Raw genomic sequence first — 27,947 nt, 5'->3', positions numbered from 1 at the left:
ACCTCATGATTCGTTGATTCTTACCACGCATTCGATCCAAAAACGTCAAAGGATTGTGGTCTGAATAAACAACAATAGGACCACAGACTGAACTCAGATAAACTTCAAAGTGTTGAATGGCTAAAACCAAGGCTAAAGCCTCTTTTTCAACCGTAGAGTATGCTTTCTGGTGACTATAATTTTTTTTCGAAAAGTAACTGATCAGATGTTCAATTCCCTTCTTGCAGAAGAACAGCACCAGCGCCATAAGCGGTAGCATTAACTGCAAGTAAGAAAGGTCTTTCAAAATTTGGTGCAGTCAACACATGAGCATTGACTAGAAGAGATTTAGCATTATCAAAAGCACATTGACACTGCTGTGACCATTCAAAAGGCCTCTATAGTAACCCACCATCCCAAGGAAGCATCATAACTCACGTCGAGTAGTGGGAATGGAAAAACTACAGATTGCTTCAACTTTTGCGTCGATGGGTTTTACGCACACTCCGTCAACCACCTTCCCCAAATACGTCACTATAGCCTTGCCAAACTTGCACTTGGCAAGATTTACAGTTAAGTTCGCCTTAACCAACTGCTTGAAAAGTTCGCTAATTTGTGCAAGATGTTCAGACCAAGATTAATTGTATAAAACAATATCATCCAGGTAAGCTTCACATCCGGTCAACCCAGACAACACTTGATTCACTAATCGCTGAAATGTAGCGGGAGCATTTCGAACTCAGAAAGGCATAACAGTATACTGCAGAAAACTATCAGGTGTAATAAAAGCAGATAGTTCTTTAGCACGGGAAGTTAAAGGCACTTGCCAATAGCCTTTCAGGAGATCAAATTTGCTGACAAACCGTGCAGAACCCACAAGATCTACACAGTCATCAATTTTGGGTAGAGGAAAACAATCAGGTTTTGTAAGAGAGTTAAGCTTCCTGTAATCAGTACAAAATCGATAAGAATTGTCAGGTTTACTCACTAAAATGCAAGGAGAGCTCCAACAACTAAAACTCGGTTCTGTTAAATTATGAGTAAGTAAATAATCCACTTCTTTCTGAAGCAACTTCCTTTTTATTGGGTTTACTCGATATGGATGTTGTTTTACAGGTTGAGCCATACCAAAATCAATGTCATGTTCTAGGGTAGGAACATCAGAAAAGAGAGAGGGGAATGTAATATATAATTACCAAATTAATTATATCAGTCTTCTCAAACTCACCCAAATGAGACAAATGAGAAGCTAAATTAGCAAGAACCTCAGAGTTGTTAAGGCGCCCTTCCACTATACCACGAGGTGGACCATTCTTTTCCTCCAGAACATCAGCCATCTCTACAGATGTTTCTGAAACACTTGGATCTACCATGTCACTAGTCACAGACAGTACAGGAGTTATATAAGACTTCAGTAAATTGACATAACAAACCTGAACTTTCTTTTGACGATCAGGCGTGTTTAAAAGGTAGTTGTTATTAGGATAACACTTCGTGATTGTATAAGATCCAGTAAACCTAGCCTGGAATGGACTACTCAAAATAGGTAATAAAGCGAGCACCTGATTGCCTACCTGGAATCTTCTGCTCTCAACTTTACGATCAAACAACCTCTGCATCTTTTCCTGAGACTTACCCAATTTTCGTAGAGCAATAGCTCTGGCTTCATCGATAAGGGAAACTACTCACGTAGTCTAAGACATTTTCAGGTAGATCAGATGTTTTCCATTAATCTGCCAAGACAGCAATAGGGTCTTTAACAGTGTGTCCGAATACCAGCTCATTAGGACTGAAACCTGGGATAACATCTTAATCGGTTAATCACATCTTTCTTAATTCTAGGCCAATCAAATTTCCTTAGAATTCTATCATACGTCTTACGTACCCCCATGTGACCAGCAAGGCCCTGGTGTGCTAGATGTAAAACAGCCTGACGAAACACTACAGGAACTACAATTTGGATCCTAGGACCAAATGAAGAGTCGGAACTCATAAGTTACTGTCTACAAAGCAATCCACCTTGAAGATAGTAGAAGGAAGACAAAGTTTTGTTTCCTCCTCAACCGGCAGCAAAAGAGTACAATTCTTGAAGAGCTTTGTCCGCATGCTGTGCTTTGATCAATTCAACTCGAGTCACACTATAAAGTGGAGACAAAGAACGTCTCGGTTACGTATTATAACCCTCGTTCCCTGAAGGAGGGAACGGAGACGTCTCGTCGAGACCGACAAATTGGGATCTCACCTAGAGAGACCAATCTACTTTGTGTGTATACAAACGAGCCAATGAATATTGTCATGCATGATTGCAGCCAGCTGCAGCTGATCACAGTGTGAGCATATAATGTGCAGCAGGTGCATGCATCATTAAGATTTCGCTGAGGAGCTGGGACAGGCCCGGCCGTACAGCGGAGACGTCTCCGTTCCTTCCTTCAGGGAACGAGGGTTACAATACGTAACCGAGACGTTCCCTATCAGTTGGTCACTTCGACGTCTCGTCGAGACCGACAAATTGGGATCCCTAACAAAGCGCCGTGGCTGCTGCCCCTTCCAGTGTCCTGAGCGGGCCTCCTGGGTCCCGTTACTGGCTTGGCCAGGGGCTCGCATCAAGAAGAGCCAGTCACTGTATAACATAGCACCACCCATTTCAGTGAAGCTGGAGCACTGGGAATATGCGGAGCTCACGTCCTTCCGATAGGAGGTTCGTAGCAATACACATATAACTCAATTCAGGTTCATATGGAAGATTGGAGGTGATTGAACCCTCATTTACTGGTAGAAGATCTACCGGGGAAACACACAGCCTCTATGACGCAATGTGGAATTTCGTAAGAGATGCAGTTAAGTCTCTACGTAGAGCCTAGCCCTCTACCGGTTCTGAAGGATTCATAGAGTGAGGGCCTGACGTTCCGCTACGTCGGCTGTCAAGCTCAGCGGAGGAACTCGACAGAGCTACTCTCAGGTTACTCTGGAGCAGTATAGCAAGCCGACCCGAGGCCTCTCTGTGCCTCTTCCCGTTTGAGGTGAGAACACAGGAGGAGACTGTGTCTACACGAAGGCTATAGAACCTCGTGAATGTGTTAGGGGTCGCCCAGCCCGCCGCTCTACAAATGTCATTTAGCGAGGCGCCACGAGCCAACGCCCAGGAGGATGCAACACTCCTAGTTGAGTGTGCTCTCAGCCTGAGGGGGCAGGGCACACCCTGAACCTGATAGGCCAGGGTAATGGCATCCACTATCCAGTGTGCCATTCTCTGCTTGGAGACGGCATTCCCCTTCTGCCTGCCTCCATGACACACAAAGGGTCAACGTAGCACCTTAGTGCTCGGACGGGACAAAGCAAAGCCAGGGCTGGGTCTGCCTCCTCCGAGGGCAGCGCTTGCAGGCTCACCACTTGGTCCCTGAAGGGAGTCGTGGGAACCTTGGGCACATAACCAGGCCGGGGACTCAATGTTACCTGGGAATCCGCCGGGCCAAACTCTAGGCACGAATCGTTGACCGAAAATGCGTGCAGGTCTCCTACCCTCTTGATGGAAGCCAATGCAACAGGAGCAGAGTTTTCATTGAAAGAAACTTCAGCTCTACTGACTGCAAAGGCTCAAAGGGGGCCTGCTGCAGTGCTGTGAGCACTAGCGACAGGTCCCAAGAGGGCACGGAGGGGGGCCTAGTAGGATTTAACCTTCTGGTGCCCCTAAGAAACCTGGTGACCAGGTCGTGCTTCCCTGCCGACCTTCCTTCTATGGCCGCGTTTCCACTGTCGGGCCAAAAGCGGGCGTGCTAGTTTGTGCCATGGCCAGTCGCGTTTCCACTGTCACTTCCGGGGCCTGATCGTGCCTCATCGGTGCTTCCTCAGGGCCAATGGCCCGGGTTTTTCGGCCCGACGAAAACCTTGGGCCAAAGCGGGCCAGCTGGGGCTTGAGGCGTGGTCAAAGTGAAAGGCAGAGTTCATGCAAAGTTTCGATAAGCTGTGTAAATCAGGTCCTATATTAATAGTTGCACCATTAACTGTTGTTACAGACAACTATGTGATGAAAACATTATTTAAACGCATGTCTGATGAGTATACTCTTATTTAAATTTGGACAAATGCAAGTACGATCCTATAAAAATGAGATCTGATGTATAAGTTGATTTACATCGTCCAAAGAACCCCCCCAAAAACTCACCAACACACCTTGATAACATTTAACATACACTGTATCTGTACCTAAATAAAGGCATAAAAGATTATACTATAAGTACAAAGGTGTCGTTATTTTTTGCAGTAGGGTGTAGATAGTATGCAACATTTTGTTTTATGTGATACAAAGTTAGACGAAAGATTTGAGTGTAGGTCATAAAAACAAAGCTTCTTTTCACGTGATTTATTAATGTAATATATTACAAATATTGCTGCTGCATCAACAGCTGTTGCAGAGCATTTCTTGCATCAGAACAGACATCGCCAACATTACAAGGCGTTTCTGCATTCGCTGTATTCGATTTCCAAGTCGCTGTATTGTTTTTTTTCGCCTTGCAGCTAACATAAGCTTTCATCTTCGCATCGCTGCCTCATCTTCCACCAAGAAAACACCGAAAGGAGCAAACAAACAGCCGCTTCGGCTCTCTCCATTTTGTTCGTTTGATAATCACACTATGGTGGCCTACCTGACTTACTTTCAATCTCCCCGCTGAAAGGGGAGGGGTTTCGTAACGTTTGATCCAATGAGGTGTGTAAAGGGCGGGCTTTAGGTTTGCACAGCGAGGCTACTGGCTCGATAGTGGAAATGCAGCTTACTCTTGGCCTTAGTGCTTGCGACTCGAGGCCATTAGCCTCGCCCGGCACGCTCTCAGCACTGGCTTTCACTGGCCTGACAGTGGAAGAGCGGCTTATGAGGTCGTGGTTAGCAGAGATAGCAGCCACATAGACTTTCAGGGTTGAGGGGGACAGCCTACACTCCAACCCTTGCTGCAAAAAGGAAAGCACAGCTCTGATCGGGCATTTTCGGGGGTCCTCTCCCCGGGAGGAACACCAATCAACGAATAGGTTCCATTTCAAGGTGTAGGCATGTCTAGTAGACTGCGCTCGTGCCAAAGTGATAGTGTCAACTACCCCTTGGGGTAGGTCACTTAGAACCTCTGCGTCCCATCCAGGGACCAGACGTGTAATTTCCAGAGGTCTGGACGCGGGTGCCATAGGGTGCCCTGTCTCTGAGTCAGAAGATCCCTCCTCAGAGGAATTTGCCAGGGAGGGGCTGTCGCGAGGAGCATGAGTTCGGGGAACCAGGTCCGAGTGGGCCAGTAAGGGGCTACCAGAAGGACCTGCTCCTTGTCCTCCCTGATCTTGCACAATGTCTGTGCGAGAAGGCTCACTGGGGGAAACGCATATTTGCGGAGGCCCCGCAACCAGCTGCATGCCAGTGCGTCCATGCCGAGTGTGCCCTCGTCTCCGGGGAAGCGAACAGATCTATTTGAGCCTCGCCGAAACGTCTCCAAATCAGGTGAACCGACTGGGGGTGGAGTCTCCACTCTCCGGGAAGCGCAGCTCGTGAGAGCTCGTCGGCCACACGGTTGAGAATGTGGGAATGTGAATGGCACGAAGCGACCTCAGATGCTTCTGACTCCACAGGAGGAGATGACGGGCGAGTTGCGACATGCGACGGGAGCGTAGACTGCCTTGCCGGTTGATGTACACAACGGTCGCAATGTTGTCCGTACGGACCAGCACGTGCTTGCCTCGTAGGTGCCCCTTGAGTCGGAGCAGGGCAAGACGTACTGCAAGCAACTCGAGGCAGTTGATGTGCCAAGTTAGCTGGGGGCCCATCCAAACCCCTGAAACTGCCTGTCTGTCGTACGTGGCTCCCCAACCGGTGGTGGAGGCATCCGTGTGTATCACAGCATGCCTGGAGACCTGTTCTATGGGTACTCCTGCCCGTAGAAATGAGAGGTCTGACCACGGGATGAAGGTTTGGCGGCAAGCCGGAGTTATTTGAACCCGGTGAGAACCGCGTAGCCACGCTCTCCTCGGGACTCGGCCATGGAGCCAGTGTTGAAGCGGTCTCATATAGAGCAGCCCCAGCGGTTTAACTGCCGCTGCTGCTGCCCAGGAGCCTCTGAAACTGTTTCAGTGGGACTGCCGTCCTGCTCTTGAACGTATCCAGGCAGTTCAACACTGACTGAGCACGTTCCTGCGTGAGGCGTGCTGTCTGGCTGACCGAGTCCAGTTCCATACCGAGAAAAGAGATCCTCTGCGTTGGAGAGAGTTTGCTCTTTTCCCAGTTGACCCGAAGACCCAATTGGCTGAGGTGTGTGAGCACCAAGTCCCTGTGTTCGCATAGTTGGTCCCGAGACTGTGCTAGAATGAGCCAGTCGTCGAGGTAGTTGAGAATGCGAATGCCCTGTTCTCTGAGGGGAACAAGGGCCGCTTCCGTGACCTTCGTGAAGACACGGGGGGAGAGGGACAGCCCGAAGGGCAGGACTGTGTACTGACATGCTCTGCCTTCGAACGCGAACCGCAGAAAGGGTCTGTGGCGCGGAAGAATTGAGACATGAAAGTACGCGTCCTTCAGGTCGATCGCTGCAAACCAATCTTGGGGACGGACACATCTGAAAATGTGTTTCTGAGTGAGCACTTTGAACGGTAGCCTGTGAAGGGCCCGGTTCAAGACACACAGGTCCAAGATCGGCCGTAACCCACCGCTTTTCTTGGGTACTATGAAGTACGGGCTGTAAAAGCCCACCCTCATATCGGCACGAGGGACCGGCTGTATCGCTTCCTTCGCCAGCAAGGTTGCGATTTCTGCACGCAAGATGGGAGCCCTGACTGAGGTGAAGTGGACACCTCTGAATTTGGGAGGGCGCCGGGCGAACTGAATCGCATAGCCGGGTCTGATGGTCCGAAGGAACCTGCAAGATGGGCTGGGAAGCTCTTTCTAGGCTCCCAGAAAATGTACAAGTGGCACAAGGGGGACCACTGACGTACCCGCGGGGGAGCAGTGATAGGGGGCGCAGGGACCCCGTCCGGGCGTCTCGTTGCCGGTCCGGAGTGGGGTCAGAGCGTCTATGTGTTGTGTGTGTGAGACGCTTACCTGCGCAAGAGCCGATGGTGCGTGAGTAGTCCGTCTCGCAGCACTCTCGAACCGCCCATCGTCGCTCGCTGGCGATTCTTCCATATTTATTGTGTACAATCGCTGGAGTGTTTTTATTTAAATGCTTTTTAAAGACGTTCGTCTCCGAGTCTTGAAGCTCATGTCTAACACATTTGCTGAAGACAGTGCTTTCTGTTTGAAATAAAAGCTCACAAACACCTGAATTTAGCTCTTTAATATGTTCTAATGGGTGGATTGAATTAAATCGCTGTAATATTTAAATTTTAAAGGCGGTCAAATGCGTGCAAATTATGTTGTTTGTGACCACATATAGACAGAGTGTATGCGTTGAAGGAAAAAAGCTTTAGGTTTTAAATAAAACAGCTCACAGCTGAATTTAGCTCTTGATATGTTCTAATGGGTGGATTGAATTAAATCGCTCGAATATTTAAATTTTAAAGGCGGTATTTATTTGTATTTTCCATCTTTTTCAAAGTGAAAGTAGGTCACCGCTCTCCTGTTGAGTGGAGTGGAATCGCTCACATAGGTCTAGGGATAAAGAAAAATAATTAAATAACCACAACAAAACTATAAGAAATGCAAGGGGAAGAAAACAAATGTTAGAGAATTAACAAAATCAGCCACTCTCTCCCACAGAGCGCCTCCCCTAGTTAACACACACACACACACACACACACACACACACACACACACTTAAATATATGCTTTCAATTAACAATTAACATAGGAAAGGGCCAATCGGAATCTGCCACACTCCGCCCATTAGGTTCTTAAACTCAGAATCGTCACAACACATGAATACTTTTATTTGGATCTGAGAGACATTACAAAGAAAACAAGATCTAAATACTCTGGGAACACACACACACACACACACACACACACACACACACACACACACACAAACACAGCTGTAGTGATTGTTGTTGTAAATATCTCTGTTCTTGTGTTCAGGGGCCTGTTTTCTCACACTGGATCCAAACACAGCACACACTAAACTGAGTCTGTCTGAGGAGAACAGAAAGGTGACACGTGTGACAGAGAATCAGTCGTATCCTGATCATCCAGACAGATTTGATGAGTGGTGGCAGGTGTTGTGTAGAGAGAGCGTGAGTGGATGCTGTTACTGGGAGATTGAGTGGAGTGGATGTGTGTATATATCAGTGTCATATAAGAGCATCAGCAGGAAGGGAGATGGTTATGAGTGTAGGTTTGGATATAATGATCAGTCCTGGAGTTTGTTCTGCTCTCCTGACAGATACTCATTCAGACACAATAACACAGAGACTGATCTCCGTGTGAAGCCCATCATCAGCAGGAGAACAGGAGTGAATTGTGTCTATAGAGTAGGAGTTTATGTGGATCACGGAGCAGGAACTCTGTTCTTCTACAGTGTCTCTGACACAATGAGCCTCATCCACACAGTCCACACCACATTCACTCAGACGCTCTATCCTGGGTTTAGTGTTTATGGATCAGTTTCACTGTGTTGATGAATGAGAATAGACTGATGAGAGATTGTACCTATAATGCTTTGAGCTGATGATGAATCAGTAACAGTGAGATGTTCTAGAGTCTCTTCATCACATTAATACTGCAACTCAACTTCTGTCACTCAAATAACAGAATAAATGTGTGATCAATCCTCATATAGACAGTCAGATCAGTGTGTGTCTACATTTGTGTTTTATTCTAGTGTCTCATTAATCATGTTATCACTGTTATTATTATTACTATTAGTATGTTATTCTGTTGTTTCTGCTCATAAATAATAAACACAATCACAAATCAACTTGAGATTTTAATTTATGTTTGTGTCATGAATATAATTGATTCCTCACATTATAGAATATGACTCACAGCAATTTCATCAAATTTATTGTAGCTACAGTACAGCTGTGTTTTATTATAGGATCTCTTTAAAACAGACAAAGAAGCAACAGAATATGTTTCGAAATATATTTTCTGAGGTTTAAAATGAACAGGTTTTATTCACAGTATATTTATGGACAAAAATATGTTTTTTTATTAATGTTTTTTACCTATTTTATTTACTAAAATATGTCAAATGTGTTAATATGAATATACAATCTCTGCTGAATTAATAAACAGAGTAGGAATTATTTCATTTATAAATAAATAAAATGTTTTTATAATTATAATAAATACTATTGTACTCCTAAACTGAAAATGTACCAATGTCATATTATTAATAATAATATTTATTTATCTTATTTTTTATTTTATGCCAGATAAACAAATCAATAAAAAAACTCTTTATTATTGCAATAATCACAACAAACTCTTATTAAATTACAATATTGCACTGTATTCAGTAGTCAGTATTTAATAATGAAATAAAATGATTGTTTTGGTTATTATTTTTTAAATAGCCACAAATTTAATAAGCAATAAAGAAATTATTGCAATTATTATAAAAACTAAAATAATACAAATAATAATAAAATTGTATTAATTATAATTGTATTATTATTTGCATTAGGCAAGGCAAGGCAAGTTTATTTATATAGCACATTTCATACACAATGGTAATTCAAAGTGCTGTACATAAAAGGAATTAAATCATAATAGCATAAAAATCATAAAAATGTATAATAATCACAACAATAAAAACAAAATTTAAGAACATTTAAGATGATTTAAAAAAAATGATTTAAAATTAATTAATACAGTAAAATGATTATACATAAAATAATGCAATCTGTTCGGAAGTAGCACATTGCTCATTCAATAAATGCACAACTGAACAGATGAGTTTTGAGTCTGCATTTAAATGTGGCTAATGTATTAGCACATCTGATCTCTTCTGGAAGCTGATTCCAACTGCGGGCGGCATAATAGCTAAAAGCGGATTCCCCTTGTTTTGTGTGAACCCTTGATATTACTAACTGACTCGATCCTAGAGATCTGAGTTGTCTGTTAGGTTTATATTCAGTGAGCATATCTGCAATGTATGTAGGTCCTAGGCCATTGAGTGCTTTATAAACAAGTAAAAGTACTTTAAAATCTATCCTTAACATAACTGGAAGCCAGTGTAAGAACCTGAGGACTGGTGTAATATGCTCTGATTTTTTGGTTCTAGTCAGAATCCTGGCAGCAGCGTTCTGTATGAGCTGCAGCTGTCTAATGGTCTTCTTGGGAAGGCCGGCGAGGAGACCATTACAATAGTCCACCCTGTTTGTAATAAAGGCATGAACAAGTTTCTCCAGGTCTTGACGGGAAACAAAACATCTAATTCTAGCAATGTTTTTGAGATGATAGTATGCTGATTTAGTTACTGCTTTGACATGGCTACTGAAACTGAGGTCTGACTCCAGAATCACACCCAGATTCTTGACTTGATTTTTTCTTTTTTGACCCCTAGTGTCAAGGTACGCATTTACCTTATGAACTTCATCTTTGTTTCCAAATGCAATGACTTAGGTATGTTTTTTTTTAGTGCTGGGATGCTGGTTTAGCTGGTATATGCTGGTCCCTTGCTGGTTTATGCTGGTCCTTGACCAGCAACATGACCAGCATAAACCAGCAAAGGACCAGCATTAACCAGCTAAGGACCAGCATAAACCAGCAAGGGACCAGCATAAACCAGCAAAGGACCAGCATAAACCAGCTAAAACCAGCATCCCAGCACCAAAACATACCTAACCAGCATATGCTGTTTTTTTCAGCAGGGTCTGCTGAATTATTTGTATTCCCGGTAGTGCGTCTCACAGCCGACTTTCCCAACAAACGCAAATAGCTCTTTCCCTGAGCTATATGCGTTTAAAAGTAGCCTGTTAAAATGGTACAATGGCATTGCTCAGTTCAGCCTGTTGGAAATCGGGCATTTTGTCCTGCTTCAGTATTTATTCAACAGTAAATAACGCTCAACATTTAAAGGTAAATATCATTCAGCCAAATAAAGTGTAAGTCTATGTATTTCATAGAAAATTGTGTCTAGTACTATATAAATTACAAAGGTTTAATTGGCATCTTTATTTCAAACAACCCGACCAACCGCGACCCCAATATCATTAAAAATATTTTTGGATGACTAGCAGGCACCCGCTCATTTCGAATCAACCCGCGCATCACTGATGGCTATGGATAGTTCTACAAGACGGGCTTTGGTTCTACTAGCAATTTGATTGGAGACCAACAGCCAATCACAATTGAGCTTTAATTTTCCGATTGGTTGATTTTGTAGCACACTTGTAACGCTGTTGCAAGTTGAGCGAGCGTGTGTGTCAAGAGTTGAGCGCGCACAGAATTAAGAGGTTGAGAGAGAGGGGGACTTGACAGGAGCGCAGAGAATACGTTTGTGAGAGAGCACCTGAGTAAACTGCGTGAGAGGGGATATTATTGCACTTTAATATGGATAATAGCAAATACATTTATTGAGCACGGAATCGTTTTTTCTTTGCTCAAACGAATTTTTTTTTGCGATTGTTGATTTCTGTTCAAAATATAATGTAATGTGCTTGCAAAATATAGTTCTCTGTGCTCAAAACTTACAATTACTCGCTCAGGATTGAGGCACACATATAACGCCATATTTTTCAAGGGACCATAAGTAATTGGACAGTTGACCCAAAAGCTGTTTCATGGACAGTAGTAGGCTATTCCTTCATTTTTTCTACATCAATTAACCAGGTAAAAGGTTTGGAGCTGATTCTAAGTGTGCCATTTGCATTTGGAAGCTGTTGCACTGAACCCACATCATGCAGTCAAAGGAGCTCTGCATGCAAGTAAAAGGCTTCAAAAAACAAAAGAAATGCATCAGACATTAGGAGTGGCCAAATCAACAGTTTGGTGAATTCTGAGAAGAAAAAGAACACACTGGTGAGCTCAGCAACATTAAAAGGCCTGGATGTTCACAAAAGACGAAAGTATGGGTGATCCTTTCCATGGTAATAAAACATTTTACAACATCCAGCCAAGTGAAGAACACTCTCCAGGAGGTAGGTTATCACTGTCAAATTCTACAATCAAGAGAAGACTTCACCAGAGCAAAATAGAGAGGGTTTACCACAAGGTGCAAACAAGGCCATATTAGACTTTGTCAAAAAAACATTTAAAAAAGCCAGACCACTTCTGGAAAAGCATTTTTGGGACTGCTGAAATTAAAATCAACGTGTACCAGAATGACGGGAAGAAAAAAGTATGGAGAAGGCTTGAAACAGCTCATGATCCAAAGCCTACAACATCATCATCTGTGAACATGGTGGAGCAGTGTAATGGCATGAGCATGGCTTCCAGTGGCACTGGGTCACCGGTGTTTAGTGATGATGTGACAGAAGACAGAAGCAGCCGGAAGAATTCTGAAGTGTATAGGGATATACTGTCTGCCCAGATTCAGTTAAATGGAGCAAAGTTGTTTGGGCGGCTCTTCATAGTACAAATGGACGATGACCTAAAACATACAGCCAAAACAACCCAGGAGTTTTTAAAGGTAAAAAAGTGGAATATTCTGCAATGACCAAGTCAATCTTCTGATTTCAAATTGATTGAGCATGCATTTCACTTGCTGAAGACAAAACTAAAGGCAGAAAGACCCACAAACCAACAACAACTGAAGTCAGCTGCAGTAAAGGCATGGCAAAGCACCACAAAGGAAGAAACCCAGTCTATGGTGATGTCCATGAGTTCCAGACTTAAGACAGTCATTGCCTGCAAAGGATTCTCAACAAAATATTAAAAATGAACATTTTATTTATGATTATATTTATTTGTCCAGTTACTTTTGAGCCCCTGAAAATGGGGGGCCTGTGTATAAAAATAGTTGTAATTCCTTAGCATTTTATGTTGTATTTTTGTTCAACCCCTTGCATTAAAGCTTAAAGTCTGCACTTCAATTTAATCTTGATTGTACCATTTTAAAACTATTGTGGCATACAGAGCTGAAATTATGAACAGTGTGTCAGTGTCCAAATATATATGGACCTGACTGTATATATAAATATATATTTAAAAAAATATATATAACTTGCAACATAGCCTACTAAAGGAACATCATGTTTGAGAGATAACATGTCAATTTAATTATGCGCTTCAACGGTGCTTTACCATGAGCAATACGAACACAGACGCTGCATTATGGCAAGCCGTTTTGACTTTTATTCCATCTCAGGATATGACTTCTTGATATCAACAATTCAGTTTTCACTAGTGAAAATGTTCATTCTTGATATCAGCAATTACATTTCCACTAGTAAAAATGCTAATTTTTGATATCAATAATATATTTTCACTAGTAACAATGTTCATTCTTGATATCAACAATTAGATTTTCACTAGTTAAAATGGTAATTGTTGATATCAAGAATTGTATTTTCACTAGTGAAATGTCTCCATAGAGTGCCATTCAAAATCAATTGTTGATATCAAGAATTCAGTTTCCACTAGTGAAAATGTTCATTCTTGATATCAGCAATTAGATTTCCACTAGTGACAATTGTTATTTTTAATATCAACAATTAATTTTTACTAGTAAAAATGTTAATTGTTGATATCAAGAATGTAATTCTTGATATCAAGAACTACAATTATTGATATCAACAATTACATTCTTGATATCAACAATCTAATTGTTGATATCAAAAATTACGATCCTAATTGTTGATATCAACAATTGCATTCTTGATATCAAGAATTATAGTTCTTGATATCAACAATCTAATTCTTGATATCAACAATTAACATTTCAACTAGTAAAAATTAATTGTTGTTATCAAGAATTAGATTGTTGATATCAATAATTAACATTTTAACTAGTAAAAATTAATTATTGATATCAAGAATGTAATTCTTGATATGTGCGTTTAGAATTGTAACTAGTAAGAAATACATTTTTGATATCTGCAATAGTTTTTAACATTTAAACATATGTATTGTTGATATCAAGAATGAAATTGATGATATCAAGAATTAAATTGTTGATATCAACAATTCATTTTTACTAGTTGAAATGTTAATTGTTGATATCAACAATTGCATTCTTGATATCATCAATTTAATTCTTGATATCACAAATCTAATTGTTGATATCAACAATTACATTCTTGATATCAAGAACTCAATTGTTGATATCAAGAACTAGATTCGTGATATCAACAATTCCTTTTTGGATATGTGCATAGTAATGAGGTCCTTTTCGGATATGTGCATAGTAATGAGGACTGCTTATAAATAAGACTAAGGACCCTGTCAGTTGGAGAACTATGTTGAACTGAACAAACGGGCAATGGCAGAGGAGGTTTTGAGGCAAATTGAAAGACAGTGCCATGCTACTGAAAGGGCATACCACAATGGCTTTTGTGGTCAACAGCATCTACATGCCATAGAGGCATGTCTAAGAAATTTATCAAGAGTTTCCAGACTGTTAAGAACGGAGACAGCGGACGAACTTAAAGACTCTCTCATCGACCTAAGGAGAATTTTGCTAGTGCAAAATGTAGAGGAAGACCAGGCCTACTCTGCTGGGCGTGTATATTCTGGTGAGTAAAAGTGTTGTTCTCCCTAGATATTAAAATGTGTGGTCTGTTAATTGAGAACATTTACGGAACACACACGAGAACATATACAGCGCTAAAGTGGACTTCGGGACTTCTCCCATAAAGAAAAGGCAGCTTAATGAAGACGCGTGATTAAAAAAAGACCAAATAGTAATTATTAACAATATATTCCGTGTTGGTAGAATGCGTTCATCACCTGGGACTGAAAACGTAAAATTCAGCAGTTTTTTATATTGTTGTGACGTAAGAAGTTCGTGAAAACGATCGTACGAATGACTTTAATTTTACGGCCTGTTTCCCTGCGAGTGCTCTGGAGTAATCGCACGTGCATTCTAGACAGATTTATGGGGACACCCGCAGGACAATCGACAGATTACACATTTAACTTCATTAAAGTGCAAAGCGATTATAATTAAAGCTTTTTATTGTATTTTAGTGTACACTTTATTACTCGTTTTTATTTATATAAAACAAAACAAAATCTGAATATATGAATATATATATATATAATGTATATCGTCAAATACCGGCTAAAACATATTTTCTATCTTTATTTTACCCTCTCTAGCAGTCTTTATTATAAATTCTATTGGGGAAAAAAAACTCACAATAACTTAACTTTCTTTATCTATTCTGTCTTTTCCTTTTCTTTTTGTTTATACAATTAACAAAACACTAGCCTCTAACATTCTCACTGTTGTTTTTCTATTCTATCTGTTTTTTTGTTTTTGTTTTGTTTTTTGCTTCCTTTGTCCTCAAGTTAAGTCGCTTTAGATAAAATGACCAAATGTAATTGTAGCCTATTTTATTATATATAGAATATAAATGTTATATATATATATATATATATATATATATATATATATATATATATATATATATATATATATACATACATACATACATACATACATACATACATACACTATTATATTATATTATATCTGAGCTGTTTGGAAGAGGTTAACATTTCAATAAACTAGTGTTTACAATGACGAGCCATTCTATAAATTGACAATTCAGCATTTGACCAATGGTACAATTATTTTACGGTTAAACTTCTCATATGCCACTGTTATTAGTAATATACTAATGCCTACTGCTAAATATGACACTTACAAAGAATATATGAACATAGAAAAGAGATGTTGGGATTTTTTTTTTATTTAAGAAAGAAATTTTTTTCCCAGTTAATTGTTGTTCAATTGTTCTTCGTCCCTTATGTCCTCTAGGTGTGCATGGAAGACCTTCCATTAATGTTTCAAAGCAGCAGATAGAGTTTCTAATGAAACAAGGACACACCGTTAAGCAGATGGCCAAGATTCTGGGCTGCTCCTCTTCCTTTCTTTATAAGAAAACTAAACTGCTCGGAATTCCTCAACGAAAACTGCACACACTAGTCACTGAGGAAGAGCTCACACAGCATGTCAGAAGACTTCACAGTCTCTATCCCAACACAGGAAGTGAGGTGAGTTATGCAAAGAAAAGGCAAATTAATTATTCTGCATCCATAATGTCAAAATAATGCATTTTTATCATTGTTTCAGATCATGAGGGGACTGCTACGTGCAGAAGGGCTGTTTGTCCAGCGACGTAGGGTCCGAGAAACCCTCACCCAAATTGATCCAACTGCAGCTGCACGCAGGTGGAGTAGTGCCATTGCCAGAAGAGTCTACCATGTTCCTCATCCAAACAGTCTATGGCACATAGATGGAAATATGCGCTTGATTAGGTAATATACTATTCATCCCAACCGCAATAGAGTAGGGGAACTATGACATGAGAACCAGGAATTGTAATTTTTCACAGGTTCCTTTGAGATTTTCCTATGGCAGGGTTTCTGCAGGTATTTTCAAATCTTACTTAATGCTTTTTAATGTCCTTTTTTATTTATTTATATAATATTTTATTCCTAATAATATTTTTACGCAATTTTTTAACTCATAGTTCAGACGCGGGCTGGACCTCGGACCTGTTTTAGGCTTCTCCTTAAATTTATATATTTGACATTAATTCATTAATGGAACCAACACGAGACCGTGCTACAATGACTGAAAGCGGATCTACAATGCCCAGTGTCGCGCAGCAGCAGTCTAAGTTGTTCCTGTTCAAGACGAGAAGCCAGAAACTGTTGATATTGGGAGTGCGCACAAATATAACTGGACCCTTTATATTTCTGAACGATGAAATAACTCTTGTAAACTATCCTTACTATCCTTATAAGGAATCTGCTTTGAATTATTCTTCTGGTTCTTACGTCATTGTTCCCCCACTGTGTTGTGATTGTCAAAACATTTGGTAACTAAACAGAGATTTTTTTTAACTGACAACATTTTACAATGTTTATTGGGCAGACTACTGTTTTTATAACACAAAATGTACAATTTTAATTCATAAGCTTGATTGATTCAGTTTTTATTCTTAATTCAATATTTTATCTGGAAGAATGTCAGGTAATAATCAATAAATAATAATTAATTCTGTAAACACACAGGAAGCCTTGTCAGCTGATATTATTAAACTTTAAAATTCACAATTTAAAATTAATCAAAAGTAGGTTTGTATAATAATCTTCTCAAATAAAAACACGAATATGTAATATATTTACAAATGTATAACTTTAATTTTAGCTGTCAATGTAAGGAACAAAATAATCACAAAAATACACTGTAATACAACAAATGTTGTGTAATTATTGTTATTGACACAATCTGAAAAATAATCTTGAAAATAACATTTTTTAAATTTTTGTCAAAATCACACTTTGCATCTGCCCCCATTGAATGTATGGTTAGCTATAAGTCCTTTTTAACATATAGATTTTTTTTTTCTTTCATATACTTAATTTTGTTGAATTAACCTTGTGATGTTTCTATGTTTTATTCTATGCAAGGTGGGGCTTTGTTGTACATGGCGCCATCGATGGGAAATCTCGCCTCATAACCTACCTGGGCTGCAACACAAATAACCGTGCCTCCACTGTGCTGACCCAGTTTGTGAAGGCAACGTGTCTTTATGGGCTTCCTTCACGAGTGCGGTCTGACCATGGGGGGGAAAATTCACAGATTGCCCTCTTCATGAATCTCGTTCAAGGAGTGGAGCGGAGGAGTCACATAACAGGAGAATCTGTTCACAATCAGCGCATTGAGCGGCTTTGGAGAGATGTTTTCCTCCATGTGCTTCAGTACTTTTACAATTTGTTCCACAGTCTGGAGGATTCTGAGGTGCTTGATCCGGATGATGACATCCACAAGTTGTCTCTGCAAATTGTTTTCCTGCCAGAGATACAGAAGAGATTAGATCTGTTCAGGAATGGGTGGAATAATCACAAAATGAGAACAGAAAACAACAAGACACCTATCCAGATCTGGACTGGAGGGATGCTTTCCAACATAGAAGCAGATTGCAGAGCCATCAGCAATGTTTTTGGTGAAGACCCATACAGCACACAGACTCTAGAAGAGCTTTTAGCAGAACATGGCATAAACAACTTCCCCGTGACTGATGACAATGAAGATCATTTTCCAGCTGTGGTCGTTGAACAACCCAGAATCAATTTGAGCCACCAGCAACAGCAAAACATTTTGCAGGCCATTGAGAACACCTCCGATGCTACTGCTAAATATCAGGCATGTTGCAGAGAAATTGCAAACTTTTTACAAGATGACTGAGACACATCATGTGGTATAGCGTCTTAGTTCTTGCAACGCCCCTTAAGCTGGTAACACACCAGACAAGAAGCACTGCATTTTCTCATGTGCGACTAGCTTTAGTGTTAAGACCACACTCTTAAAAAATAGACTTAAGGAGTATTTGACCCAAAAATGAAAATTCTGTCATTTTTCTCACCCTCGTGTTGTTCCAACCCTGTATGAATTTCCTTGTTCTGCCTAATAAAAAGAAAGACATTCAAGAAAGTTTGTTACCAGGCTGTTTTGGGTCACCACTGACTTTCATAACAGGAAACAAATACTATAGATGTCCTTTTTATTAGGCTAAACAAAGAAATTCCTACAGGTTTGAAAACACTCAAGGCTGAGTAAATGACAGAATTTTCATTTTTGGGTGAACTATTCCATTAGAACTTGAAAATGCATTCATTTGGAATTTAAACATTACCTTCCACATTGCTTAAGAGAAATGTTGTTGATGTTTTGAGGTTTGCTGAGTATTTCCCTTAATAAAATATCCAAAACATGCACAGTGTGATATTTATTATTCAGTTGTGTATTTATGTTATTCCAAAAACCTGGCTATTCCCTGTTTGTACCACCGTCCAGAGACACAGAGTTCTCAACGGCTCATGGTTGCCTACAAATCATGTAATATCCATGCTATCCTTGATTTTCGCTTTTTTGTCATAGCTAATAGAAAACTGATGTTAATATTGCTTCAGAATAAATCATTATTGTAAAACAGTGTGTGTGTGTGTAAAGAGGCCCCCCACATAACAAATCATAATTTAACCCGTTAAATATGTATATATATATATATATATATATATATATATATATATATATATATATATACACACACATATTTTGTGCTTTCAGTTTCTGTTCATTTTTGTGAAGCGCTCCTATTAAAGACGAAAAGGCAGAAAACGTATGATTGTTTATTGTATTATACAATAACGTTTTGTCGATATTGTTAGTAGACACTAATAAAAGTAAGCCCTTTAAAGTTCCCAAAATATCTATTATTCTTACCTTTATCAAAGAAAATGACGGCGAATGTTATTTTGTTTCCACTGAAAAAAAAAATGAAAGTGAAAGCGCTGGAGCCTCCGTGTCCTGCAGAGAGCGCTTTACATTCTCCGCACAAACCTGATATACAATCATTGTAGCAGCCTGGTTGAAATAAAGAGATTTGCTCCTGCACTGATGTTTTTCCATTTATTTTATCTACCGTGCTTTACAACACCGTAAGAGCTAAAACACAGACATATACCAAACATTATAATTGGCAGGGAATTTAACATTTACTCAAAAAGGAAAAAAAACATTTGATCATGTAACAATACAAATAGACTATAAGGACAATCATCTAATAACAATAAAAGTTACATAAAACTCATCTTAATGATGAAACAAACAACCCTTAAATACATATACGAACAACTGACCTTGTGCCCCGTTTTCAACCAGGTACTTCTTGTCAAAAAAAAAAAAAAAAAAAAAACCTAAACAAATAAATAAAACAAAGAGCAAATACATTGTATTACGTTTAAAGTGCCTAAATATATTTTAGATGCGTAGTTCCGTCTATTTACGTCTGTTCCGTGCGCCCCTTGCGCCCTTCTGGCTAGCCGCATGTCAAACTAAAATTTTACTCTATAGGCAAAACAACTTAAAACTGGCAATGTAAAATTGAAAGTAAAATAAAAACATGAATAATACTTAGAAAATATACAACTATGGAACGTAATATTATATTAATGCATTAATTGAGTAAAATGAAACAAAATGTGTATCTACAACTGTAAACAAAAACTAACATTGAAGCTAAGAACAGTACAACAATAAAAGTACACTGACAACAGTTAATATAGTAACAGTAAAACTGTAACAGTATAAAAAGTGTTGAAATTGTTTCATTAATTTGTGAAACTATGCTGAAACACTACGTAACATTACATATCACCCTTAAGTTCATCTACCTTACCTGACAACCCTGCTGAAAAAAACAGCATATGCTGGTTAGGTATGTTTTGGTGCTGGGATGCTTTTTTTAGCTGGTTAATGCTGGTCCTTTGCTGGTTTATGCTGGTTAATGCTGGTCGTTTGCTGGTTTATGCTGGTCATGTTGCTGGTCAAGGACCAGCATAAACCAGCAAAGGACCAGCATTAACCAGCATCCCAGCACCAAAACATACCTAACCAGCATATGCTGTTTTTTTCAGCAGGGAAAGGTACATCAATTATTACATGGTGCCGAAAGTTGGCGACTGCAAGATACCTTCGGTCATGTAGGTTCTAAAAGATTCATAAGTACTGTGAATTGGAAGTCTAAGAACAATAAGGCACGTGTTGGCCTCTGGAAATACTCTGGTGGCTTGATCAGATTCAGTATGAAGAAATTCAATTTTTGGCTGATGGGGGAATCCTAATGGAGGCACAGATGAGGCTCCAGAAGCAAACTCCAGTACCATTTCCAGTGTCAGCGGATTGCAGTCCCCTTCTGTAATCACACAGATTAGAAAACATTAAGAATTCCTTTAGTAAAGACATTCAACAACAAACTAGTCAAATAGTACTGAACAAATGAGTTACTCAAACCTACTTTTTATGCAAATTCAATTTTTACGATAATTTGGTTGTAATATTTTAATTACACTACCTTCTACATCAATTAACCAGTCTCTCCAGAAACAGACTGTTTTATTTTCCAGCTGCCTTTTGTTGCTACCAAGGAGTGAGAAGTCCACCTCAAAAAGAGTGGACAGATCTTTTGCCTCAAGTGGTCTGACTGCATTGATGAACAAGTCCTCAAAAATGTCAGGATGATTCTTGAGCTCTTCATACAGTCCAAGAATTTTGAAACCCTCTTCAAATCTGTTGCAGCACAATCAGTCTTAATGAGATTTTAGTCACAACTAACTTTCAATTTACTACATTTTCATTTGTAAGGAATGTACATGTTTGTCATGCTAGATACTTACTGTTTGAGAGCCAAATTTGTCCGCCTATTCACAAAGTATTCTGCTGCCGATTGGACCAGGGAATCTCTCTCTTCAATAGATGAGATGTACCTAAGTGCTCCTATCATGGACAGGCAGTCTCCGGCATCTGATATGGCTAAATTGGCGGTTTCAACAGAATCTGCTTGTTTAATCTACAAGCAAATAATTAGAAAATTGTTACGCCATGAAATCTCAAAGCATCCACTGGAAATTACAAAAAAATTTAATAAATAAATAAATACTGTTTACATAACACAAATCTAAAGTTACAATAACCTTTGAGAGTTTTTCTCTAAAGCTGTCGTCTGCTATTTCCTCAAGGGAAACAGGAAGCGTACATCGACCACAAAGTTGCATAAAGAGACGATCAGAAAAAAAACGAGGGCCAACTCCACCATGAACTATGCACACCGAAATCATTTTGGCAATATTCATGTACAAGCCATTCTCAAGAGCTGAAAAAAAAAAAAAAAAAACATAAAAAAGTATGTATGTATGTACATTTTTGTATATTGTATATAATGTATATTGTTTATATTTCTTAAGGAAAACAGAAACGCAAACAAGTTAATACACACCATGGGTATCAAGAGCCAGTAGTCTGTTGTCTTCGGGACCTTCAAATATTTTTGATCCTTGGATTTCCCTCATTAGCAAGCGTAGGAATTCCCGGGTTGGCCCACCCTCATCTACAGCTCCTTCTCCAACCCCATCCGAGTCCACAAAAATCACATCCAGCCTTGCTTCTGGATTAAAGCGCCTTCGCTTGAAAGCTTGCAGGCTACCTTGTAATATGTTGCCTCGACATACATTTATCTGATTGCTTGTAGGACAACATGAGAGATCAACTCTGCTGTGAAGCTTCTGCAAAATCATCTGCAGATCAACTCTAAAACACAAAAGAATAAAACACAAAAACAGTAAAATATTTTAGCTTGAATGTTTCTATGAACACTCAAATGTTCAAATTGCTTTGAAAAATAGCAAAACATACTCATGTGAAATAGTTTCACAATTGTCTGGTGTTACAGAGGATGGCTGAGTGGGAAGAGAGTGTTCAGGTGGCCAGTGATATGTGTGAGGAGGTGAATGAGCAGGTGACAAGTTTGGGGGTGATGGGGTACATTCATTCAGTGGCACAGTGGTTGATTCATTCAAATAGTCTGAGGTGACGTCACTAGAATTCACTTGAATGCTTTCTTCGTTCTGTTTACTTTGACTTTCCTGTAAATATAGATCAATAAAATAAATAAATTAATAAACTGCGAACCTAAAAACCCTTCTGCAACTGGATATATGAGGGGTACTTACATGAACATCCAGTGGTGAAGTCCAAACAACATAAAGAGTTGAATAACCCTTGATATTGTAATCTTTCAGTGTTCCTGTAAGGTTGTTGGCAAGGGGTGCAGATGATGTCGCCTCTTGGAGATAAAACGCTTCACTGGCCAGGTCATCCTGACCAACAAAGTCAAATAAGATCTGTAAATAAGCACATGAAATATAGATAGATTACACTTCAACTACAACATTATTATACAATTAGCTTTCTTCATTGAGGCTGTTTAATATCAAATATTTTAAAGTGTTTTATATTGTAATTGCCTGTCTTTTTAAAAAAAATCAGTAGTTGTTAACCTGAATTGTCTCCGACAAGATGAATTTTCTCATTTTCTCGGTTCCATTCGGAAACTTGAATTTGATGGGCACACCGTCAAAGGGCTCCTCATGACTTGCAATTCTGTTTCGTCTGTCCTCAATTGCCTATTATGCAACCAAGGTTACCTGAATGCAGTACTTTTTTTACTTCAACAAAACAATTATTTAAATTTTTTATAATAACATCTACCTGTAGTCGAATCTTTTCCTGTTCCTCTATAAACTGTCGGCTCCTCTCCTGTTTATGATAAAAAGATTTATAACTTTTATTTCAATAGAAATGTCTTAATCATAAAACTAATATGTTAAGGAAAAGCATAGTACAGCAGTTTAGTGTCCATCCCCTCAAATAAATACAACTATATAATTTCTTACACCATCTAGACCAGGGGTCACCACACTCGGTCCTGGAGGGCCGGTGTCCTACAGAGTTTAGCTCCAGCTCTAATCAAACACACCTGAACTAGCTAATCAAGGTCTTAATAGGTATTCTTGAAACTTCCAGGCAGGTGTGTTGAGGCAAGTTGGAGCTAAACTCTGTAGGACACCGGCCCTCCAGGATCAAGTTTGGTGATCCCTGATCTAGACTCATACCCCTTCATATTTCCAGTTTATAATGTTGCTGCCTTCTGTTAAACTGCTTTAAATTACTTTTTTTCCCACATCAATCTTAAATCCATACAACTAAATAGCAAAGAAAAACCAAAAAGGTTTTTTTTTTAATTACTAAACATAAACGATTACACTGCATACGTATGCAAACACAAATTTGGGACAATTAAAATTAGCTCAGGAGCATTCATACTGCTTGTAGATGTTCCAACATTCAGAGGAAAGTTAAACTGTGGCAAGTTCAGTTGAATAAGTATGATGTGAAAATGCATACAGATAAAAATGCTTATCAGAGCAACATGCATAATGAAGCTCAATTGTAAGCATCATAATGAAGGAAACCAGCTCTGCTCATCGCATCAACACCTACATTTAATAGCTTTGATGAACTAAACAAAAATAGGTAAAGTATACCTACTTTTTTATTTTTAATAATAATAATATATATAATATATGTAAATAATGTATAAAATTTTGACAATTCAGTTTTTGCTTTCTCATTATGGCGTATAGAGTGACAAAAGGTGACATAGTTCGGAACCTTACCCTTATATGGGGGTCTAGGGTAATTACCCTACAGAATATGTTTTTTTTGTTTTTTTTTTGAGAATTTGACATGTAGATTAAGTGTTCTGGTTCACTATTTTTGTGCATTTATTTTTGAACATTTTAATGTTTATATTAGAGTGTGTATACTATCACATTTTACTAAGCAAAGAATCTTTTCACTGCAGAGGAAACAAATAGCTGCATTTGAATTGGCATTAGATGTATTTAACCACTGTTTGATGACGCAGAGATGCCATAAATGCATTTACACCACAGAATTTTAAATGCATAAATAATTTAAGTTCCCGCGCATAGAACGATCAGTGTTTAACATCAAAGTACCATGAGAGAGATTCGAAGCATGCCAAGCCATCTGCTCTTTGTATCTCTTGCGGTGCTCTGATGTCAGGCAGCGATCGGTCTGCATGGTGCTGCTTCAGATCGAACACACCTCTTTAGCTGTAAAGTCTTACAAATTGATCCTAAATTTTTGCACGTAAAAAAAAAAAAAAAAAAAAACCTCACGTTGTGTCGATTATGTTCACATCACTGTCTACTAGCTTGCATATATTTCTATTTATCGCTCTATCCGGCTAGACAAATAAACTTTCTGGATCTACACGATTCTCATAAATGTCATATCTGGATTCAAAATGGCGATTGCTACAAAATTCACTGAAAAGTGACAAGTTTGCAGTCTAACATAAGGCTACAACATACCAAAATGTGAAGAAGAAAAAAATTAAGGGGTATGAATACTTTCACAAGGCACTGTACTTTACATTTTAGTTTAAAAAAAATGTCTTCCACACAGGGTTCATTGTTTTTACCTGGTCAAAAACACAATTTACCCAAGTTTAGGAAAGAGGACCTCAAGTCCACATGTCTTAATGCAACATTTTAATGAATTTCTTTGGCTAAGTTTCTTGAATGTTGCAATACAGTTACTTACTTTTTCTCTGTCTGCCATTAATGATTGCTCAAATTCAAAGTCTTGTTCTTGCCGCAAAGCTCGCCACTGCTGCAAGTCCTATCAACAGATTAAAGCATCTGAATTAAATAACTATTATGAAAAAACAAATACTCAACAGAGACTCTGTACATTATAGTTCTTAAAGTTCTGAGTGTATTCTTAGTTACCACTGTACTGTCTGCAATGTCCTCTGTGTTGGCACTAAGGTCCTGATTAGTAAAATCAGTAAGGTCAATCACCACAGCAGGAACTGTGTCAGAATTGGTTCCTGGTTCAGGTTCAATTTGTGATGAGCACAAAGCATGTGCTGATTCCTGTTCAGGTAATTGTAATTGTTAGCATTAACACCACAGCACAGTTTTGCATTTACGTATTGTCAAAGAGTTATTACAAACCTGGTGTAGCTCCACTAATGGCAAAATGTACAGCCTACTACGGCCAAGAGATTTCTTTAATTCTTTGACAGAAGCAACCTGAAATTTCTGTAAGTTCTTTCCTCTGTCAGCCCTGGCTAACTCATATCCGATCAAATTCAGGTTAACATCTGGGAAACTTTGACAGATAAATTGTTTAAAATCTGCCAAACTCCAGTTCAATTTGATTTGGGCCAGTTTTTCTTTACCCGTGTCATCCACAGGGTTACCTAAAACAAAGAAACAAATAACAATAATAATTACAAATTAGCTAACATTTGTTACACATTTGATAATCTGATTATTTTCCAAAACTCATAATTCACTGTGCTGTTACCAAATCCAGTTTGTGTTATTTGTCTTCGTTCTGTTGCTGTTGGTAGCTTTGTAAAGGTTGGGCCAGGAAGCAAAAACAGGCCAACATTCCAACAAAGTTTTTCTCGTCTTCCAGACATACCTTTAAACAGAAAACAAAAAGTGTGAATATACAAAGTCAGAAAACCTTAAGACAACATTTTACCAGCTTGACATCCTACTTAAAAAGAAATAACAAGCAAATCTATTTTAATTAATTATACGTACATGTGTAAATTTATTTGTGCTTAAGAGTTACATTTTTCAGGTTTTAGTTGTTTAAAAATCTGTTTATACAGATTTATACACATACAGACACTTGGTTATCTTTTAATTGCAAAAACAACAAAATGCAGTTGTATTTTTACACATTTAAGTATTCGAGAGCAGTAACTAATGATTATCTTGGTTATCACGTAATATTGATTATTGTGAAAATTGACTAATCGGATATTTTTTTGTAATAAAAACAGACTAAGTGTGTGTGTGTGTGTGTGTGTGTGTGTGTGTGTGTGTGTGTGTGTGTGTGTGTGTGTGAGTGAGTGTGTGTGTGTGTGTGTGTGTGTGTGTGTGTATATATATATATATATATATATATATATATATATATATATTAAACTAACAACATGACATAATTGGCTCAAATAAAGTATAAAAATCAACCAAGTACTTACATGGTTTTCCTGAACACTAAAATAGGCTACATAATGAGACATGCTTATACATAATATAAATACAACCTACTTACATTATGTATTATAAATACTGCCTGCAGAAAGAACAGCTAACAGCCTAGTGTTACGATCGTGAACTGACTGTGCCCTCACAGAACATGAGAGGGCACTTCTTCATGGACTGTTTGTGTGTTCTGTGTGTCTTTTGGCTCTGTCAATGCTCGTGTCTCCACCTACTCCTACTCCTGATTGCTATCCTGCCAGACTCACCTGTAACACTCTTTGCCTGTAACTCTGCCCAGCTCATGTGTTCCCATAGTAACTGATTAGCTCTACCCCCCTCTGTCCTGTAAAAAAAAGAAGCCCTGGCCTGCCCCAGCCTTAGTACTGGTTGTTACAGTTAGATACTCTCAATGAGTTGGTCCCTGTGTTTTCATTGTTTTCCCCTTGTTTTGATCTTGGACTGTTTCTGGATCTTTTGATTGTTTCGCCCATCCTGACCTTTGCGTGCATTAACGGTTTAACCCTCTGGATTGCCTTCGTTTGCCCTGTCGCTGTTGTGTACCTTGCCTGTTGACCACGAATAAAGCTTTGCGTTTGGATCCTCACTCCGCTGCCTCACCATTACAGCTAGGCTGTTTGGCTGGTTTTAGGTGGTTTAAGCTGGTTAGCAGCCTGCTTTTAGAGGGGTTTTGGCCACATTTCCAGCCTACCAGGCTGGTTTTAGCTGGTTTAGGATTGGAGACCAGTCAAACCAACTACTTATAGGCAGCTTAAACCTTTTCAGCAGTGCTTGTAGAGGGTGCCAATGGGCTGGAGATGTTTTATTTTACTGCACGATTCAACAACTTAAAATCAGCACATGTGGTAAAAGACCGAATATAATGCAAGCACTGTTAATCTACATGAAAATCTACTTTTTACTGACATTTTCAACTTTTCACCTCAAAGAGTAATATTGCGCGATCTCGTTCGCGGATCAAAAAAACCGGATTAAACTGCTCTGTATTTATATCAGACTCGCTTCATCGTTAATTTTTTGGGGAAAATATTGTTTTTATGGAAAACAAGTACTTTTCAAGCACCTTTTTTTCAATGCAAGGTGAAAACACCTTGTTTGAACCCTACCAACGCAGGTTTCTGTTTGTATTGTTACTGTAACTTACATAGCATCAGCCTTCGAAATACAACTTCATTATCATTATCACTCGTGTTTTTCCCGTACAGTTTGCGAGTCGCAAGCATGATGGTTCAGAAATAATGTACCGCTCGTCAAGATCAACCAATTAGCGAATTAACAACATTCAGAGTTTGGAGAAAAAAAAACGTTTTAAGGATTTGCTGAATATAGTTTTTAGAAACCGCAAAAGATGCCTTACCTGAATGTCGGTTTCGAGACCGACGAAACAACCTCCTTGTAGCCGTAAGCAAGTTTTCATTTGATGAACTTTGTA

General features: G+C 39.0%; 2 protein-coding genes across 3 annotated transcripts in view; one reads left to right on the top strand and one right to left on the bottom strand.

Annotated features, from left to right (window-relative positions):
• LOC141333387 (NLR family CARD domain-containing protein 3-like) overlaps positions 1-8,817 on the top strand; it is a 36,693-nt gene extending 27,876 nt beyond the window's left edge. The window contains exon 7 of the mRNA XM_073838366.1: positions 8,018-8,817. Coding sequence (XP_073694467.1) covers positions 8,018-8,556 — 539 coding nt within the window. The 3' untranslated portion in view covers positions 8,557-8,817. The remainder of the gene's footprint in view (positions 1-8,017) is intronic.
• The window catches only part of LOC141334136 (uncharacterized), a 559,741-nt gene that overhangs the window by 202,191 nt on the left and 329,603 nt on the right, over positions 1-27,947 (bottom strand). The gene's annotated exons all lie outside the window — the stretch shown is intronic.

This window comes from Garra rufa, chromosome 4 (assembly GCF_049309525.1).
Source record: "Garra rufa chromosome 4, GarRuf1.0, whole genome shotgun sequence".
Classification (NCBI taxonomy): domain Eukaryota; kingdom Metazoa; phylum Chordata; class Actinopteri; order Cypriniformes; family Cyprinidae; genus Garra; species Garra rufa.
The sequence above is the reverse complement of the archived record's forward strand: the minus strand, read 5'-3'. Positions and strand labels throughout refer to the sequence as shown.